The sequence below is a fragment of the Phacochoerus africanus genome, chromosome X (genome assembly GCF_016906955.1).
Source record: "Phacochoerus africanus isolate WHEZ1 chromosome X, ROS_Pafr_v1, whole genome shotgun sequence".
Classification (NCBI taxonomy): domain Eukaryota; kingdom Metazoa; phylum Chordata; class Mammalia; order Artiodactyla; family Suidae; genus Phacochoerus; species Phacochoerus africanus.
This window is the reverse complement of record NC_062560.1, coordinates 73,080,646-73,101,134: the sequence shown is the minus strand read 5'-3', so window position 1 is coordinate 73,101,134 and position 20,489 is coordinate 73,080,646. Positions and strand designations below refer to the sequence as shown.

The 20,489-nt window shown below is 36.4% G+C and overlaps 1 protein-coding gene across 1 annotated transcript in view; it reads right to left on the bottom strand.

The window, feature by feature from the left end:
• Nucleotides 1-19,423, bottom strand: part of DACH2 (dachshund family transcription factor 2) — a 560,533-nt gene extending 541,110 nt beyond the window's left edge. Inside the window, exon 1 of the mRNA XM_047764685.1 lies at nucleotides 18,758-19,423. Coding sequence (XP_047620641.1) covers nucleotides 18,758-19,272 — 515 coding nt within the window. The 5' untranslated portion in view covers nucleotides 19,273-19,423. The remainder of the gene's footprint in view (nucleotides 1-18,757) is intronic.
• Between the last annotated feature and the right edge of the window lie 1,066 nt (nucleotides 19,424-20,489).

The following is a 20,489-nucleotide window of genomic DNA, read 5'->3' as shown; positions in this document are numbered from 1 at the left end:
CTCAGAATCAGTGACAGAATCTATTAGTTTGCAAATGCTGACCAAACCCTTCTTCCCAACCACTCTATTAACATGCCAGGTGAATGGCTTGGCATGCCACACCAGAGAAAATTCATTTCCTAGGTAATTAGCAAGGGATTAAGACTGAGGTCACCAACTTCTTAGCTTTGCTCTGCAATGATTTCACATGAGAACCTGGTTTAAAGCTTAACTATTTCTTCCTCACCAAACCTCCAAGGTCACAGAAATCCCACGAGTAGTCAAAGAGTATCGAGAAGTAGTGACTACAGCAGGAGCTGTTTAAGTAAATTCCTTCTGAAGTTAATAATGCATGTATCAGAGAACATCAGGTGTTAAATATATATATTTATTAGGTTTCTGCCACTTTGAATACTTATGAACTATCTTATAAGAACTGTGACTATTTCCTAGTTCTGGACTGTGCCTAGCAGATTTGTAGCACTGTTTATAAAATATCATTGTGCTGAAATGAGAGTAGGAACTTAATGTACTTTTCATCAATATATGACATACTACTAAGATCAACAAACACACATTCTGGGACCAATAACGTTTCTGGTATAAAATCGGTTCATAATAAAATGTGAATCATCTATTGTAAAATAATGTTAATTATAAAGTAAACCAAACATTATTTCAATTACATTGAAAATGTTATTTTCACCATATTCTTCAAGACAACTTAAGTGAAGCACAGTACACCCATGGCAAAACAGGGATTATTAAATAAATATTCAAATCTTCATAATACAGTGACTGTAGACTATTTTTTTTTATCTTTTTGTCTTTTTAGGGCAGCTCCCATGGCATATGGAGATTCCCAGACTAGGGGTCGAATTGGAGCAGTAGCTGCCAGCCTGCCTACACCACAGCCACAGCAACTTCAGATCCGAGCCGCGTCTGTGACCTACACCACAACTCATGGCAATGCCAGATCCTTAACCCACTGAGCCAGGCCAGGGATCGAACCCACGTCCTCATGGACACTAGTCGGGTTTGTTAACCACTGAGCCACGATGGGAACTCCTATTTTTAAATAATATATTTGTTGAGTTCCCTGAGTTCTTAACTCCAATAATTTTATTTAAAATTTTCAGAAATTAAGTTACAATAGTTCTTTTTGAACGAAGCAAACTCTAAAAGCATTACTATATGTACCACAAAATTTGAAATACATCCACTTCTCCCTTAATACTTGGCAATTTCAATAAAAAATGTATGCATAGATGATAGAACCAACAAACAATCTAGCCTTTTAGTTTTTTTGGCCTGCTCTCCAAAGATCTTGTTCTCTTTACTTCTGCTATTCATGCCCACAGTCATACCTTAAACCTTGTAATTACCAATAACGGCAACTCTTCCATATTCTTAATTTCAGGTATCCTACCCTCTGACCATGACTATTTCTTTCTAGTTCACTCCTTTTTAGTACTCCAACTCCAAAAATCCTTTGACCTCTTCTTGGAACCTCCAATTCACTAATACCACCATCCTTTCACTGTCTCTTCCTTGATAACTTCTTTTTTCCTTACCAGCTTAAAACCTATTGTCATTCATTATAATCTCTTTTGCATAAACCCTCAACTCTTTTGCACCCTCTGGCTTTGCTATACTCATACAACTTAGCAAAACCACAGTTGTTATTAAATCCAATTATTTGCCTACTTTGCAGCAGTACTGATGCAGCTCTACCTGATGGAATTAAAACACACAACCAGTAAATCAACTATACTTCAATAAAACCTTTAAAAATGAAAAAATACTGAAAGATAAAATAAAACAAAAAATACATAACCATACTAACCATTTTGAATGTATGATCAAAAATCTCAATGGGCATTTAATATTGCCTGGCAATCACACTAAACTTTAAGTAGTTTACTCTCCTTATATAGATGGCTATTTTACCTCCTTTTTCTCCTCAAATCTCCAAAATCTCTGTTCCAATCTTCATTCTTAACTAATGACTTGTTTCCCACTTCACCGAGAAAACCGAAACAATCAGAAGAGGACTTCTGTGGAGTCCCAGTACCAGCTCAACCAGAATCTCCACCCATATACTCAGGTTTCCCATCCGTTAATATAAATGTACCAACCTTGCTCCTACCTAAAGCCCATGCCTCTGCTTATGCAGTAGATCCAATATGCTCTCTCCTATTCAAGAATATCACTTCAGGAACTCCTCTCTCTCCTAAAACATCATATTTTAAAGTTTCTACTGGGTTATTCCTAACAGAACAGGTATAACCTCTTGATTCATCCCCCCCTACTCTCAAGCTACTCCCTCCCAACTCCAGTTGTTTGCTGTCTTTGCAGTAAATCCCTGGAAAGAGTTGTCTTTACTCGGTCTTCAATGCCTCTCCTATTCTCTTCCTAAAGATGTCACTCAGACTTTATTCATTATTATTATTCCTCCAAAACTGCTCTCTCAAAATGCTCACAAGTGGGAGTTCCTGTCGTGGCGCAGTGGTTAACGAATCCGACTAGGAACCATGAGGTTGCGGGTTCGGTCCCTGCCCTTGCTCAGTGGGTTAACGATCCGGCGTTGCCATGAGCTGTGGTGTGGGTTGCAGACGCGGCTCGGATCCCGCGTTGCTGTGGCTCTGGCGTAGGCTGGCAGCTACAGCTCCGATTAGATCCCTAGCCTGGGAACCTCCATATGCTGCGGGAGCGGCCCAAAGAAATAGCAAAGCAAAAAAAAAAAAAAAAAAAAAAAAGACCAAAAAAAATGAGCTCCCTGGTGGCTCAGCAAGTTAAGGATCCGATGTTGTCACAGTAGCAACTGGGGTTGCCACTGTGGCATGGGTTCGATCCCTGACCCAGGAACTTCAGTGACTTCCACTGTCACACCCAACGGCCAATGTTCAGTCCTCATGGTTTTTGGCTCATTAACAGCATTTGATATAGCTTTCAGGACAGCATTCTCTCCATTTGCCTCCTAACTCATCACATGTTCTTTCTTGGTTCCTCCTCTTCTCCCTAATTTCTTCATGTTGGTGAGACTCAGGACTCAGTCCTTTTTTCTATTTTTTTCTTTTTTTAATAATTCGGTGAATTTTATTATATTTATAGTTGTACAACCATCATCACAACCTAATACCTTTTTTCTATTTACAGTCACTCCTGTCCAAAATTTATATTTCCGGTTCAGATATCTCTCCCAAACACCAGACTTCTATTATACATCCAGTGACTACATCGCTGCTGAAAAGCCTAACATATATCTAAAAACTAATGCATATAAAACTGAACTGCCAAACTTTCTCCCCAAATCTGCTCTTCCTACAGCCTTCCCCTTCTCAAATGATGGAAAATTTTCATCCTTCCAATTAATTGCTGATGACAAAAATCTTGGAGTTTTCTGTGACTCTTTTCTTTCTCTCATACTGAGTGTTTAATAAAGTTCCATTGGTTTTATTTTCAAAACTTATCCAGAATCTGGCCAGTTCTTACCATCTCTACTCTACCACAATGGTCTAAGCCACCAGCATCCCTCTCCTTGTTCACTGCAATAGCATCCTAACTGCTTCCACCCTTGCCACACTTGAAGCCTATTCTCAACCTAGCAACCAGAGTGATCATTTAGAAACCAAGTCAAATGCTGTGATAGCCTTGATCACAACACTGCAGTTCATTTTAATCTGCATTTCATTGAGTAAAAGTTAAAAGTCCTCAAAATGTCCTAAAAGGCCCTATATGACCCCCTAAACATTACCATTTTAATCTTGCTCCTACTACTCTTCCCCTCACTCATTCCACTCCAGCCACACTAGCCTCCTTACTGTTCCTCAAACCTACTAGGCTTGCTCCTGCTTTAGGGCTTTTGGTCAAACTGTTTTCTTAGTCTGGAACACTTCACCAGATTTGGCTTGGCTAACTCCCTTCCGCTTCAAGTCTATAAACAAAGCTCATATTCTCAATCAAGGCTATATACTCATTCTATTTAAAACTGCCACCTGCAGCAGAAATCATGAGGTTGCGACTTCAATCTCTGGCCTCGCTCAGTGGGTTAAGGATCTGGCATTGCCATGAGCTGTGGTGTAGGTCGCAGACATGGCTCAGATCCTGTGTTGCTGTGGCTGTGGAGCAGGCCAGCAGCTATGGCTCCGATTCAACCCCTAACCTGGGAACTTCCATGTGCCACGGGTGTAGTCCAAAAAAGCAAAAATAAATAAAAATAATAAATAAATAAAATAAAACTGCCACCGCAACTCCAATCCCACCCCCTCCTCCATGCCCTTACCTTGCTCTACTTGCTCTAGGTTTTCCATGGCACTTACTACTTTCTAACATACAGTATAACTGACTTTATTTTGCATGTTGTTTATTGTCTTCCTCTATCCATACTACCATATCCTAAAATATAACCCTCTTTTCAAGGGCAGGGATTTGTGTTTTTAACAAATATATCCCAAGCACCTAGAAGAGTGCCTGACACAGAGTAGGCACTCAATAGCTATTTCCTGAGTGAATGAACAACTAGTTATCTTTTTAATGTGCTTATGCCTTGTCTCTATGATAAGAGTTAAGGCTCTCTGAAGCTACCCACAGATGTTGGCATAGTTTTGGACACAAGAAACAATTCATATTTTTTAGTAACTAGATCCCAGCTTCATAAATTCATTCAATATTATGCTTTGATGAACTACTGCCATCTCTACACACTTTCTTGAATTATTATTCCTTTCACTTTCCATTCAGAATGTTAGGTTTTGGCTGGTTTCCAAAATCTTACATATAAGATTTCGCCTTTTAATACTCACTTGGTGAAGTATTAGTGTTCGCCAAGTGAATTATTAAAAGGCAGTATTTTCCATCAGGCATGTACCCCAAAGACATTCTAGGAAAGCTTCTGCATAGTGATTCTCTTTCCTACTAGTTTGTTTATCTCTATTTCCCACCACTAGTTTTTCCATAATTTCCTGAATATCTGGGACAATCAACCACCTAACAAAACTTGTTTGCCCAAGTCCGTCTATCAAGACTTACCACTTTAGAGACAGCATAGAGAGCATAATGTACCAGAGGAGGTAAAACAGAAGCTTAGATTCAAGAACTATCTCTGCCTGCACTAGAATTGCCTTAAGCAATTCATTTTACTTTCCTACATTTCAATTTTCTCTCTTAAATTTACAATCGGATGACATGCTCTGTAGAGTTGCTGTAAGGAAAAATGCATACACTAGTACGATCAAGTTTTGCAGTCTATGAACTTCTGCACAAACATAAGGAACTATTATTCCCTAGAAGCAATATAAGTTTCAATATAACTATGGATGATGCTGATTTAGCACTGAGTGAAAAAAAAGTCTAAATGAGATTAAGTGATCCCAGAAGTACTATGCTGTAAAGTGATCAACCATCTGTTTATTAAAAATTTAGACATTTCACAACAAAATTATAAAAACAGAATAAGGATCAGATTAAATGAGCTAATGTATATGAAAGCACTATATAAACTATAAAACAGTATATACATGTAAAGTTTTTTACTATTACACCTAGCCAGTAATTTTAAACTTTCAGATATATTTTCAGGCAGAAGGTATGAAGGAAATATTTAAACTTTACTGCACTTATTAAATACAAAAATGACAAAAATGCCACTTTGATGTTCTTTAACTCAGATGTCAATGTTCATTAAACAATCTTGAATGCAGTGGTTCAAATTACTCCCTAAAATGCAAACTTAGTTATTACTGAACAATAAAAACTTCACATGCATACCCAAAGGCAAAATGTTACCCCTTTTTAAAAATTCATACTCAACATATGTTTCAAATGTGATATGGCCAGCTTGTATCAGGCTAACAGGCCAGTAATAGCAAGGAAACTTACAGGGAAATGTAAGTGGACACTGCATAAAATAGTTTAGAAATTAATGTAATGTTTACTAGCGTAGTTAAGGAATACTATTTTAGAAAAGATATATTCAAGTGTTCTGTTATGGTTTCAAATGCCACCAGCTCAGTGCAAATAGAATAACATTTCCACATTTTGTCTTTAGTGTTTTTATTTTTACCTGCAGCTAGTATTTTTTATGCTTTCTATTCCTGTTTGTGAATCTGCTTAAACTAGCCACTAAAATAAAATGAATGCAATTAAAAGAGATAATTCATTCAACAGCTCTGTGGAAAGGCCTTCATCAATGCACACTATACTGCCTGCCTCTCATCTATCAGCTAGTTCCTAGTCCATTCACTATTTCCAGGAGAAATATTTTCTCAAGTTTTCTTCACTCATTTAGCTCCATTCCTTTATCCATGTCCAAATGTAACTACATTGATGTTAATATGACCCAAGTTATAGTCCTCTTATCTTTAAAATCAAAAGCCTTCCTAACTGGAGAGAGAACTAAATTATTAAGCTTCACTGCCCCTTCTCTGATTAGCACTTTTACATTTTTCCCAAAAGTACAGAAAAAGATTTAAAAAGAGGAATTTCTTGAGTTGTATTTACATTTAAAAACTGATAGCCCTCTTAGTTGGGGGGGGGGGGGATGAAACAATACACAGAAGAGCAGTCATTCAATTCAATGGGACTAAACTGCAAAGAATAAGAAAAGCTTTAGATTCTGGAAGAAGGGGGATTATGTAAACATCACACAACCTCAATGAAAAAGAACTTCCCCCTAAAATAACAAGAACCTATCAGTCTTCTAGTATGCCAAGGACCAATCAAAAACAAGTGCAATGCAAGGAAGCAGCTGTATCAAATGTACTTGGATCAATTAAGCTCTGTTGCAGTTACTACCCTCTCCAGAGTTCACAGTGTTCAATATGTGTCCATCATCAAAATGACCACTCTTGCATGACATGATCAGCAACAAGACTACAATATTCCATTTTTTAAATGGCGAGTGGAATATCAATTAATTATTCTGATCATAAAGTAGAAACACAAAAATCTGATTTAGTGCTATATTCACAATGTGTTTTAACCCAAAAGCCATGATTCCTATGGTGTCAACAAATGTTTATTTAGCTTCTGGAAGATTGTTATTTATGGGTCCAAAGCACAAGAAAGCATGTTAAAGTCAATAACTGGACTCATGCATTTTGCCAGGTTCTGATCTGCTAATAGCTGCATCCATTAAGTGTATAAATCTTTCCATAGACAACATAAGAATAAATTCAAGCAAAATATACTAATTTAGTTAAGCACTATGATGTGTAAGCTCCATGTCTGCTCATGCTTTGTTCACTTCAGATGTTTTCTACACGAAGAATTTAATTTCAGATTTAATTCGACCCTAGTATGTTTCTGGGACAACTATCCTTCTCACTAGTGAGTATTTATGAAATGTAAATACAATTTAATAGTAGAATAAGCAAAATATGTTAAGACAGGTAAATGTACCATAAACATTTTCTAATGTACTACAAATCCTAATTAATGATATTTTAATTTCCCATGATTTTGAATTGTATACATCATTTACTGTTCTTTGCATTAATGTAGGTTAGCTGAGAGTTAACCATGCAACAATAAACTCTACCTAGGTAATCTGCAGATGAGACAAATAAGAATTTGGATACTCCTTAAGATCACTACTTTCCCCTTAATAAGTAGCCTTCTACAGACCAAGAGCAGGAATTTCTTAAATATTTTTTGAAATGAAGTGACAGATGAGTTGAATTGTAAGTATATAATATATATATTACATATACATATACACACATGAACACAACATATATACATATATATGTATATGTGTGTTCAAATTAAATGTTCTAATTGACTTATAAAATGAGACCAAAATTTGTGGACTATTTATCAAATGTACTACACAGAATTTCTTTCTATGAATGAATTCACCTTTTGTCTTCCCCAAATAAAAACCTAGAGGGTACTCATAAAGTTTTTTAGAAAATACATGTTTAAGTTTAGATCACATTATTATCAAAGCAGCAAGCTTAACATTAACACTAAAAATTTAATTATACGTGTCTGCAAGTAATCTTATTCCCCAAAGTTATTTATGTTTAAATACAATACATGTAAGGGTCAATGCATTCTGAACAAATAAAAACAAATAACCTTTCTCAACTCTGTTTTAATTTGTGGTACGCAATATTGTATGCGATTACATGCAAAGCATATCAAATTCTAAGCCTGAGGATCTATTTAAAACTAACATAAATGAAAGCAAGCTATTTTACATGGGGAAAAAAACACGTTTTTCTAATCCACAGTTGCACATTCTACTACAAAGACGTATGTCTCATAGAATGACTAATTTTATGAATTTTATCTTTTTTAGGGCCACACCCACGGCATATGGAGGTTTCCAGGCCAGGGGTCAAATTGGAGCTGTAGCTGCCAGCCTACACCACAGCCACAGCAACGCCAGATCCTTAACCCACTGAGCGAGGCCAGGGATTGAACCTGCATCCTCATTAATTCTAGTCAGATTTGTTTCTGCTGAGCCATGACAGGAACTCCCTAATTTTATGAATTTTTAAGGACTCATATCTCTTGCAACAAATATATGTCAGAGAAAAGACACTAAACTCAATTAACTACAGTCATTCTTAAGTGGAAATACCTGTTTACTCCAAGCACCTCTTGATGCATATTTTATTTACAGCATAATTTTCTACATTCATAGAACTAAAATATTTTATTTATTTATTTATTTATGCTTTTTAGGGCTGCACCTGGGCATACGGAAGTTCCCAGGCTAGGGGCTGAATCAGAGCTGCAGCCTACACCACAGCCACAGCAACACGGGATCCAAGTCACATCTGTGACCTATGCCACAGCTCAAAACAACATCAGATTCTTAACCAACTGAGCAAGACCTGGGATCGGACCGCATTCTCATGGTTACTAGTCAAGTTCTTAACCTGCTAAGCAACAAGGGGAACTCCTAAAATATTTTATTGTACATATCAAAAACATACTACTTTTAGCTGGATCTTTCTAGAACAATTCTAAAGAATGAAAAACAAATCTAGTGTTTACTGATGTAACACGTGAGGTAGATACAAGAAAGGAAATTTAAGGATTATTCAATAATGGATATGCCAAAAATTTGTAATTACAAAGATTTCACAATTTAACAAATATAAAAGGGGGGATATATTCTAAGCTAAAGATAGAATGATTCGAGAATGTAAGATCCATGAGAAAAGACATTGTTTTTTCACTCTCTTCACAGCATCCAGAACATTGCCTGACACCATAGAGTATACTCTATACACACACACACACACACACACACACACACGCATACACACACACTCTATTATGACAAATCTAATCATGAGAAATCAAAATTATGGTGAAAAGGTTTTTGTTTTATCTATCTATTTAAATTCCAATAATTAAGTAGGTAAAATGAGTTTTCCAAATGTCTACACATTAAAGACAATATTGCAATAAAAATATTCACTAAAGTCTAACTTATGTCCTCTGAAGGACTACTTCAGCTTAGCTCCTCTTGAGTTTTTGTAATTAAACTTCCTCAGATTGAATTTAACAGGGGAACTATACCAAAAAGCATCCCACCCTATTGTCCGTAGTGTTATAGAAAGCAAGTCTTCAGTGTCTGGACGTTTATTATCCTTTCAGAAGGATCAAGGCCTAACATACATATATAATAACATTTTATGGATGGTCCCCATTAAAATTTTTATATCATTTCTGTGAATTTGGTGTGCTTTAATATAGCATTAAACTCAACATTCTTAAAACAGGTACTGTGCACATTGCACCTATGTATCCTACTATCAAAAGCCATTAAGAGATAGTATAATCTTATACAATAATTAAGCATTCATTTTAAATGTTTTTACTTCAATACAGCAGGGCATCTCACAATTTATACATAATGTAGGTAATGCATTAAAAATATAATAATAAAATAAATGTCCAGATATTGTTTGTGATGATATCACTATATTTCTTAAACAAGTAAATGACAGACATCTTCCAAAATAACTAAAAGCTCAGAACCTAATATACTGCTGTAAGCTATAATGGTTATAACTGTTAATCCAATACACCTTTTATACAAACCCATAAACACATGAGTGGAAAAATAGCACAGATGTTCATCTCTAATGCAATTTCCATTCAATTTCCTAAGTGCGGTCCCTGTGTGCAAACTAGCTTAACGTTATGTTTAGCTTGCAAATTCTTTTAATAAATAATGAATGCAATAAAACTAGGAGATCAATGGCAAGCTGAGAAATCATAAAAAAAAAAAGCCTTTTGTGTTCAGGCTGTTCCCCATTTCAAACTTTAATCCAGAGACAGATCAATATTACTTTTTTCTTTTTAACCCATCACATAAATAGCAGATAGACTAAATGTAGCCTAAATGCTGTACTAGCTAGCAGTTGCCAGCAAGCTGATAAAATCATTGGACACAACTGCAATTGAATGTTTTATACCTTAACATACACACTACATTATACACTATTAAGCAGTCAACTTGTTTAAAAATAAAAAGGTTATACAGCAATAAAAATACTGTGGTTCATTATTTTTTAAACTTTCCTGTACTATATATTTTCCCAGTAGTATAATAACAAAGTTTTCACCACTATTTGCTCTAATAAACTAAATAATTGTAATGGGTCAAAATAGTACATGCATAATAAGTAGTTTCAAATTCGGGGCTCCTAGGTGAAAGGAAATGTTACTCTTCAAAATTAATTACACCTGAAAGAACTAAGCTATTCCTTTAAATGGGTGGGTGGCATATACTTCATGCAAATTTGTGTTGCCATAGGATAGGTCTTAAAATTATCCAAGAAAAAAGTAAATGACTATTCTTAAGTATTTGCCTTTCTATTCACAAACTGTAGATAGATGAGGAAAGCCCTCTTTTTACCAACTCATTTTTTATAAACATGCATTCATTGTTTGAAAAAAAATCAAAAGTCAACTGCCACCAGGGTTAGTGCAGATATCAAGTAGTATAAATCTAAATAGCTGAGAACCGTTTTATGGTAGTAGGCTTGTTTATTAATTCTTGCCTATTAATAATATTAGAACATCTGTGGGTTTTCACTAAAAGGAAATATCAAGTCATACTTTCTCTAAAGATATATTTCATCTAAATATTCTAATTTCACATAACAGATTTTGATAGCTTTATGTATATGCTTGTGAAAATTTTACGGCATGATTACAAATGGTTTTGTACTGGAATTAAAATTTTAGGATTAGTGTCTTTAATAACTGTATACTTTATGTAACAACTTCTTAGCTTTTTTAAGGCATAGCAATTTGTGCAAGGAATTCTGGTGAGAGGCATAAATGTGTGTGTCATTGGTGGTATTCATTTAACAAATGTGAACTAGGTACCTAATATGTACACAATATCAGGCTAAATGAAAGTTTTACAGTGAATATTGCTGAAGTTAAAAATAACTCCTCAAAAATTATTATTATAATTCCAAGGTTTTGTTTTATTTTAACAAATTTGGTTTTATTTTAGGGATAGCATTATAGGTAGTGATAAATACATCAGTTTTCTATTTAGCTATATTAGATTCAATTTGCATAAAACAATGTCTCACATCTTACATTCATATTCTCAATATAGTAATTTCACAAATTCTAATATATACAAATTTATCTTCAAAAAAAGATGTGGAAAGATCTAACCATGAAGGCATTCCCATGTTTTAAGCAAAATTTGAAAAAAAAGGCTAACTCTAGTCCATAACTTACTGAACTTCATTATAAACTTCTTTTTAAACTATACTATAGATCATAGCATGTATCCTAAGCTTCCTAGATTATCCTAACACTGGAGATAAAAATTTCCTAAAGAATTTGAGACCTCAACAGTATCATTAACAATGTTTCCTGTTTTCCTACTCTAATAAAGCTAACAAAATTATAATGAAAGAATACTGTAAAGGCCTACAAAGAGGAACTACCTCTGAAAGCTGATTTTTTTAATATGTATTCTTCAGAAAGTTGAACATGAGGAAAACTGAATATTCTTTTGAAAATTTGTATTTTCAAACAGAGATCAACTAAAAGGTTGTTAACACTGACAACATTAAATTCAAAATACTTCCCCAAAATTGATAATTGTTTCTCTCCTAAAACCAAGGCAAAGATGCCATGGGTGAAATGAAATAAAGTATGATAGTGATGATATTTAAGGCAGGTAGGGATAGGTAACAAATTTCACTAGAGTTATAACAAAGTTCCTTTTAGTGTGCATGTTTTTTTCCAGTCTAAGAAATTAAATTATAAAAGTAGCATTTATTGTTACTGAATGATTTGTGATTTACAAATAACACTCAAAATATAAATAGCTGAAAAATACTAAATGAAATAAACTTTTCCAAGATTTTCAGCATTGAAAAGTGAGGAAATGATGAATACGCAATAGACAGGCTGTCCCTTTCCTACTAAAAAGAAATATTAAATCCTAAAGGAGTTCTAAATCCCTTGGTAAGAGTATATTGCAGCTGCATTAAGCCAACAAGAAGCTTATTAGTAAGGATTTAAAAAGTAACACCCTTCTGTAATCAATTTGGATATAGCATTATTCTATTTATAGTGACACTCTGAATGTGTCCCAATCATATATTACTTATTCTCATTTTTCCTACCACGATTAAATATTAATGTGGAGGCATTATTAAGCACCCACACTATATTTAAGTTTTAATATATTGATTTCCACTATTTTGGAAGAGTTAGTATAGCATGGAAATTAAGACTCTTTCCCATGAAGAAACTTAGGATTGGTTTGATATTTTCTCTTATTCTTAAATAAAGTAAAATAAATTTAGCTGTTCTAGCAGAAATGGAAAATGGGATGCCGCCACTTTAAAAGCTTCAATCTCTCTGACATTGCTGGCAGTGTATGGGAACATTAATGCATCTGTCATGATAACAAGCTAAGAATAACATCTAGACATCAAACCGAGCAGAGAATCCATCTGAAGTGATTCATTCAGATCTGTCTCATTGATTTATTAAACACAGGGCAACATCTGCAGCCTCACAGAGCCGCTTGGTGAAATTAATGCAAGATCAATTCAAATGGAAAAAAGTGTAAAAGAGATAAATCAAAACACGATTTGCATGCAGTTCCACAATCAGGCTTATTGGGTGCAAATGCTCAATTTCTCTTCCAAAGCAAATGTGTTTAAATGTTTTTTTATCTTTTTAGAATTGTGTAATCTGAAATGACAGTGAAGAGTTTTGCAGGTTGAGATGGTGAAAGGGAAGAAAAGGCGGAAAAAAAAGCTACCAAAGACTTTTGAATATGCAACAAGAATATCATTAATACCAAATTGTTTTGTTTTTGGGGAAAGGTTTGATGTCCTTTCTCCAAAAACATAACATGTTCAGTTTTTGTCAATTAGGGCAGTTCTAATATATATTTGAAATGTATGGAGTGGATAAACCTAAATCATTTGTTTCTTGAAATGCATCAGATAAAATGCCACTGGAGATATAAACTGCCAACTGAATATAATATATTATGAATAGGGTTTCTCACAATTACTTTAGCCTGCTAGAAGCACTTTTAAAACATCTAGAGATTTCATTAAGACAAAAGAAACTTACTTAAAGCATCGAACAATTCAGATTTGATGTTTTATACAGGTATTAGGGATTTCCTGTGCAAAACCATCTAAAACATTAATGTCTGAAGACCATCACTTCCTAATTATTTATTGGCATCCATGTACTATACATTGAGGTTAATACCATATATAAATATCCAAAGATATTTTCCATTATACCATGCATCATTTCTTTAATATGATATCCATCACCTAATAATGAGTGTTTGGGGCAAATACAAAATCCAGCTAAAGTATTAGATAAATACAAAATTGGTGGTTATGCAGAGGTGTACATTTAAAATGAATGTACACATGGAAGTTCTGAGCACTGGCACATGACTAGACAGCTTTAATTATAATCTTGACATCATTCTCTAATAAAAGACAGTACATTGTTAACTATGTGACTGCCTTTAATATACAATATGACTGTGCCCTCATTATCGCATGAATTAAAATGCCTGTTTTTACTGACCTGTATTTAGAAATGTTAATTTCTAAAATATTTTGATCATTTGTGGAAATGTAAATCATAAACTATAAGCCCAGGAAAGTTATTCAAGTTCTTCAAAAATTTGATTTTGCTTAACTTTACTATATAGAAAATATCAATTTTCAAAGTAAATTCTATTATTCTTGTGGATTATGAATTATTTTCATCAAGTGTGAATACAAAGCCAAACTTATCAAATGCTTAAAATAATCAAATTTCTAGTATTTGAAAGTACTGGTTTTAAATTGTTTAAAGGTCATTATAAGTCACATAAGGTTATTTTAACATGGAAGCCCATTTGTGTTCTGTTCACATAGTCAAAATAACAATAAATCACAACTGGACCATTTAAATCTTTAATTTGAAAAACTGAATTTTTGTCATGTCTCCAAATACATTTAAGAGGTTTTCTTAATCATATATTCTTGTTTCTCTAAGCATCCATTTAACTATATGTAAATGACTGAATAACATTTAATCAGTTGGTCCTAAAATGAAATTAAATGCTGACCATGAAATCTGACAAGGTTACTTTTATATAGATAGGTAGATAAAAAGAGACAACACGAAAATGTATTGGCTGATTTTTCACATTTACCTAATATCAATTTTTAATTTAGTATTTTACCGCTATATTAAACTTTGAAGAATTTAGTAAGGAAAATCAATCGCATAAGAATGAGATTTTTAGACATTTACTTTTTGAATTTGCCTGCACTCTCTGATATTAAAAACTCCAAGTTCTCTTGGACAAGAAATGGAAAAAATCCTGGTGCTCTATCTGCAAAAACAAAGATCTAAAACAAGAATAACAACTTTTCCTAGGTGGCTTGGGTCTTTTCTATCATCATTTTCTTAATAATCTTTTAAAAAATTTCCCTTGCAGTTAATTTCTGAAGCTAAAGAGCAACAAAGAAAAATATTTGTAGAGCCTTTTGCGATGGCAGGAATGTAAAGCTTGATTTATTTAATACAGCAATGAATAGTCAAGAGTTTTAGTCTTTCTTTTCTCTAGTAGCTGAGCCAAGTATTATTTTCCATCTTCTTCTCTGGGAAGACAACTTGGAATATTTTTATATTAGCTAATAAAAATAGTTAATATAAGGTGCCGATTGAGTTCTTTCTGTGACTTTCAGTACTGTCAAAGAAACAATCACATACGTATTTTACTCATTCATTTTTCTTAGGTGCACATTAATAAAAATGTGCCCTGAGCCAAATCAAAATGTCACTTAGTGGCAATACCTTAAGGTCCTTGAAAACAACCAATTTAAAAATGATCCAAAATGTGTATTCTGGAATAGTATAGGAAGCATTCCAAAATAAAATAACACTAAATCAGGACTTGCATTTTTCCCCAGTTATCTGACAGAGAGGGGAAGAAATGTTTATTATGTCGGAAAAGAAAATTACCAATGACACTATTATAAATAGGCCTTCCATTCAATACTACACTATGGAAATGTATCCATCAGGAGATGAAGATAAGAATAGAATGTTAAGAGTTTCCACTTTCTGAACACAGACTTTTTCCTTGCACTTTTCCCCTTTTTAGCTGAAAGTGCTAGGAAGTCATGAGTACTGAAAGACAATCCTCTTTAGCAAAGTCTTCGCTGACACATCACTCACCTTCTTTGGGCAGCTCTATAAGCTCTTCTGGCTCCATCTTTCACTCTCTCTCATGGCATCATTCTGCTCATATCCCACATCTCTTTTCTCTTAATGACTCATGTCTTATCTACTTTATTTTGTCTCTCTTGGGCCTCATTCCTATTTACATCCCTCACCTTTTTTTCCCCCTGAATAGAAAAGTCACAGAAATAATGTTTATGTACTAATCTCACAATTCTATAAAATCATTCAGATATTGGGAATGATTTAAGATACACATGTGTATAAATAATGTCACCTCAAGTCACAAGGCATCCATTATAAGCATTATCATATTTCATAGTTTTCAACTACATGATTATGCGGGCATTTTGCAACAATAAATTTTGGTAATGTTATTTTACTATTAATTAGATTTTTTCCAGAAATTGTGAGGGTTTGTTTACTACACAGAAATTGCAATATAGGTGTGTGTTTCTAGTAGTTTTCCTCATCTTTATTCATGGGCTGAATTCATAGAACATATTTCATAAATTTTTACAATTACAGGTTGCAACACTTGTAACACAATTATAGAAAATGCATGTAAAAATAAAATACTAATAAAGAAAAAATGCAATAGGTGGCATAGGCATCATATCTCAGAGATATTTCTTCTTACATTGTTAATATTTCTCTATCACTTTTATACATGCACATACACAGAAGCAATCTAAGCTCCCACAAAAGTTGCCATTGTAAATGCTGTGGTAAGAAGCAAGTAAAACTTAACTGAATAAAAATAATAACTTAAAAACACATCCCATAACAGGGTCCAAAAACAGTATAAGAACACTTGCCTCTAGATATGCAGTAATTTATCAGTTTTCCTTCAGTAAGTAGCTCTATTAAAATCAATTAAAGAAAAGTTTCTATTTACAGAGGAAAGCATCAAAATCACATTAAATACTAATCAATTTTTTAAATAAAAGTCATAGATTTTCCTCAAGGGTGTGTAAATTAATTATTAAAGAAGGTAAAACTTCCTATGTGTAATAATTGTTTCTCTTTAAAAGTGGGCATTTGTATGAGAGAGAAAAGAGAGGAGGACGAGGGGGAAGAGAAGAAGGAGGAGAAGGAGAAGAAGAGGAGGAGCGGGGGAAGAAGAAGAATGAAAGGAGAGAGAAGGAAAAGGAGGAGGAGAAAGGGTAAGAGGAATAGGGAGGAGGAGAGAAGATGATAGATTATCAGGTCTGCAATTGTTTAAATCTAAGTCTTTTCAAATGACAACAAATAAACTAGATGACCCTCATCTGAAGTCCCTGGTAACCCTCTGAATTTGTGTATTAGTAGAGTGCTTTGTGGTTAAATTTCCTTTCTACTCTTAAAACCTATCATTTCTTACTCTTAAAACCTATCATTATTTTATTGAGGGAGCAGTTATCCTTTGTGTTTTAAGGCCATCTATCTTCCTTAAGAAAATCTGATCTAATAAACCAGGTTTATAAGCCCCAGAAATGAATTAGGTAGGTGTTCTCACATAAACAGGTTTACAGTTAATTGCTAGAATACATGAGAACACTGCTCAAAGGGGGTAAAAAAAGAAAAATAAAAGGTTCCCTTGTAAGTTCTGTAGCATTATCCTGTAGCAGTCAGCAACAGTTTGTCTACAAGTTGTCAGTATACTTCAACTATACATAGTAATTTGGATTTTACAACGAGGTGACAACTGAGCTAGTTTTGGTTCATAAACCAAGAAATCTTATGATTTAAAGTTGTATGGTGAGGAAGTCTACCTCTGAAGAAATTTTCTGCAAAATGATCAACAGAAGTGCTGTTTTACAACAAAACCCTTTGCTCTCTTTAGCCTGGTATGGTGACTTGGTTTGTACACTAATCACATCTGCCAAATTTGTACTTTCCTATATATTACCAGACTGGAAACAAAATAAACACTAAGAAGACTAATTCACAGGTCTTTTAAAAAAAATCAAGTAATCTTGAATATAGTTTAGTTTTCTTTTTCTTAAACTGAGAAACAATGAATACAATTTGCTTATGGACATGTGTAAATGGGTATTTGTTCTATAATGTACTTCTAAGCTGTGATATGAAGGAGGTACACTTACAACCAGAGAAGCTGGCCATCATCACTTAAGGAATCCTCTCTTTGGGAAAATGAGATCCTTCCAACTACTTGCATGGGAAGAAGAGCTGAAAGCATCTTCTCTAGAAAACCTGACAACTTTTACTCCAACCCCCAACCCGGTTCCAGCCCCAGCGTTCATGCCCCACATTGTCCTCTACAGATGATCCAAAGGGACGATCCCAGGAAAGTGACATCTGTCGTCATTCTTTTTAAAAAATAGGTTCCATCGACTTTCCTATATCGTATGGGGAAGCGTTGTGAAGCAGGCATGAGCACTCGTCCTCTCTCTCTCTCCCTCCCTCTCTCTCTCTCTCTCTCTCTCTCTCTCACACACACACACACACACACACACATACACACACACGCACACACACTCACTATCACCATCACCACCACCACCACCACATATTCCACGCATTCTCAGGACAAACACACAGGATAGGGAATGGATCACCCTCTGGGATGGATTCTAGACTTCCCGACCCTCTGCATCCCTCAAAAGGTGTGTTCTGGATTGCCAGCTTAGGAGCCCAATTTACAGCTCAGCCAGCCCTCTCCTCCAGAAAGCCCTAGGTGTCCGTGTTCAGGAGAAAACTATCCGACCCGTACGGCCACAAAAGAGCAGGAAAGAAACCAAATGGAGAAATTAATAACCACAAGCAGCCAGAAAGCCATGCAAGATATGGGCGAAAGGCTGGAAAGTTTCAGTACAGGACCGCAAACTTAATTTTGCGCAGGACTTTCTTAGATAGAAACCCTAACACTGAGTTCGGTCTAGAAGGGACAGGCAATTAATGAGTCCTTCCAGTCCTCTTTCCCCACCGACTTACTGCATGAAGAGTAGAGTAAGCTAGTTAAGACTCACTCTCGGCAAAGTTAGATAAGGATGATGAGACATGCAGAAGAAGGCAAAGGGGGAAGAGCGACCTAAGAAAAAGAGTATCTCACCTGGCATTGGTGCAATCGGTGAACAAAGTTTCGAAGTCTTTCCTGGTGATGAGTTTGCAGCGGTTCACCCCGGGCTGGATGGCCCCAAGCCCGCGGAGGATCCGAACCTGCTCAACAGTACACACCACGGGGGATATGTCCAGTCTCTTCAGCTTAGTGTACACCGTATGCAACCCTCCCACCAGGTGCTTGAGGAAGAGATCAAAGACTTGCGGCAGGCAGATCAGTTCCTGGCCGTCCATCAGAAACGAAGCCACCTTCACTCCATGCATGTCGACCATCCTGCACTCGTTGGTGTTGGTGTTGCCGCTGCCTCCGCTGGCACTACCGACCCCTCCACCCCCCGCACTGCCGCTGTGGTTATTGGCCATGAAACTGTTGATCACATTGGGGGTGAGACGAGGAGGCTCTCCGGGAGTTGAGTACAGGGGTTCTGCCCGAAATAAGCCCCCCGGGACGCCTACGCCGCTGGAAGTTGCAGAGATCACCGGAGGTGCGGAGACAGCCATGGTCATTCAATTTCAAACTGTTGGTCCTCAGGCCGTCGCTTTCTCGACCAGTCTCCTCTAGGTCCCCTCCTATTCGCTCTCTCGCTCTCTGGCGCGCTCAAGCCCGCTCCTAACAGTTCGCAAGTCTACAGCAGCTGGACTCACGCTCACACTCACCAACAGCCCTGCAAACAGTGAGAGGCCCGACTGGAGGCGGTCCGAGACCCCACCCCCTCCCCCACCACACCCCCTCCCAAGACTGGCAGCGACCCCCAGCCAATGGGTCCCACCCCCTCGACTCCCGAACGCGCCGAATGGCTGCCGCCCGCGAGTAGGTGGAGACTCCCTGGCCGGCCTCCAGATTACCTGAGGCAGTTCAGGGCCAGCGGTGAAAGGGGATGGAGCTTGAGAAGGCGGCGGTGTAGTGCCTCCGCTTCACGCCCAGCAGTCTGACTAAAGAACGTCCAGTTATTTCGCAGAGCTCTGCAAGTGACCTAGGGTATGAATCCTCCCCTCCGCCCCACAAGTGTCTAGTTGGGAACACAAAATTCAGATTCCAGACTGCTCCTCGCTCCAGCCTGCTGCCACCTTGCACCCGGTGTCAAAGGGAAGTAACAGCTGCAATTCTATTTGCACGTTGCTCCCCAACTCTGCAGAGGCTAAGAACTGGCTTCGCCCAGCTTCCGAGAAAAAAAGTCCAGTGAGTTCAGAAGTAAAAAGCCTTTCGCCAGCTCACCTAGCGCGCTTGGTGTAAATTCTCCCATATCCAACGCACAGAGGAACTAGCGTCCAATGTCGCACTCAGGTCACAGCTGCATGTTGCTAACCCTCTCCTACGCACTGACATTCAGCAGGCGCGGCGAACCTATCAACACTTTGGAAACAGGCAGAGACTTGATTTTGGGGTAGCAGAAGAACGCCTCATTTTTCAGAACTTCCTGAAACAGACTCAGCTTTCTGTGTCGCCATCCTAAGGATTGCCCTGTGCCATTCTAGGCTAAAATTGATAGGAAAAGTTCCTTTATGACTCAAGACAGTCATTACAGAATCTGAGATCAGAGCTAGCTAGGGTTTGTGCATTTTCTTGCCTTGTCTTTGGGCTTTGATGGTTCAGTGATTAAAGCTCCACGTCTGAAGCTCACGATTCTTCCTTTCCCCACCTCCTGTCAAGTGCCCCTAAACTCACTATAAGAGTTCATAATAAGAAAAATGTCTCCGAAAGATATGTTCCAAGGAAAAGGTGT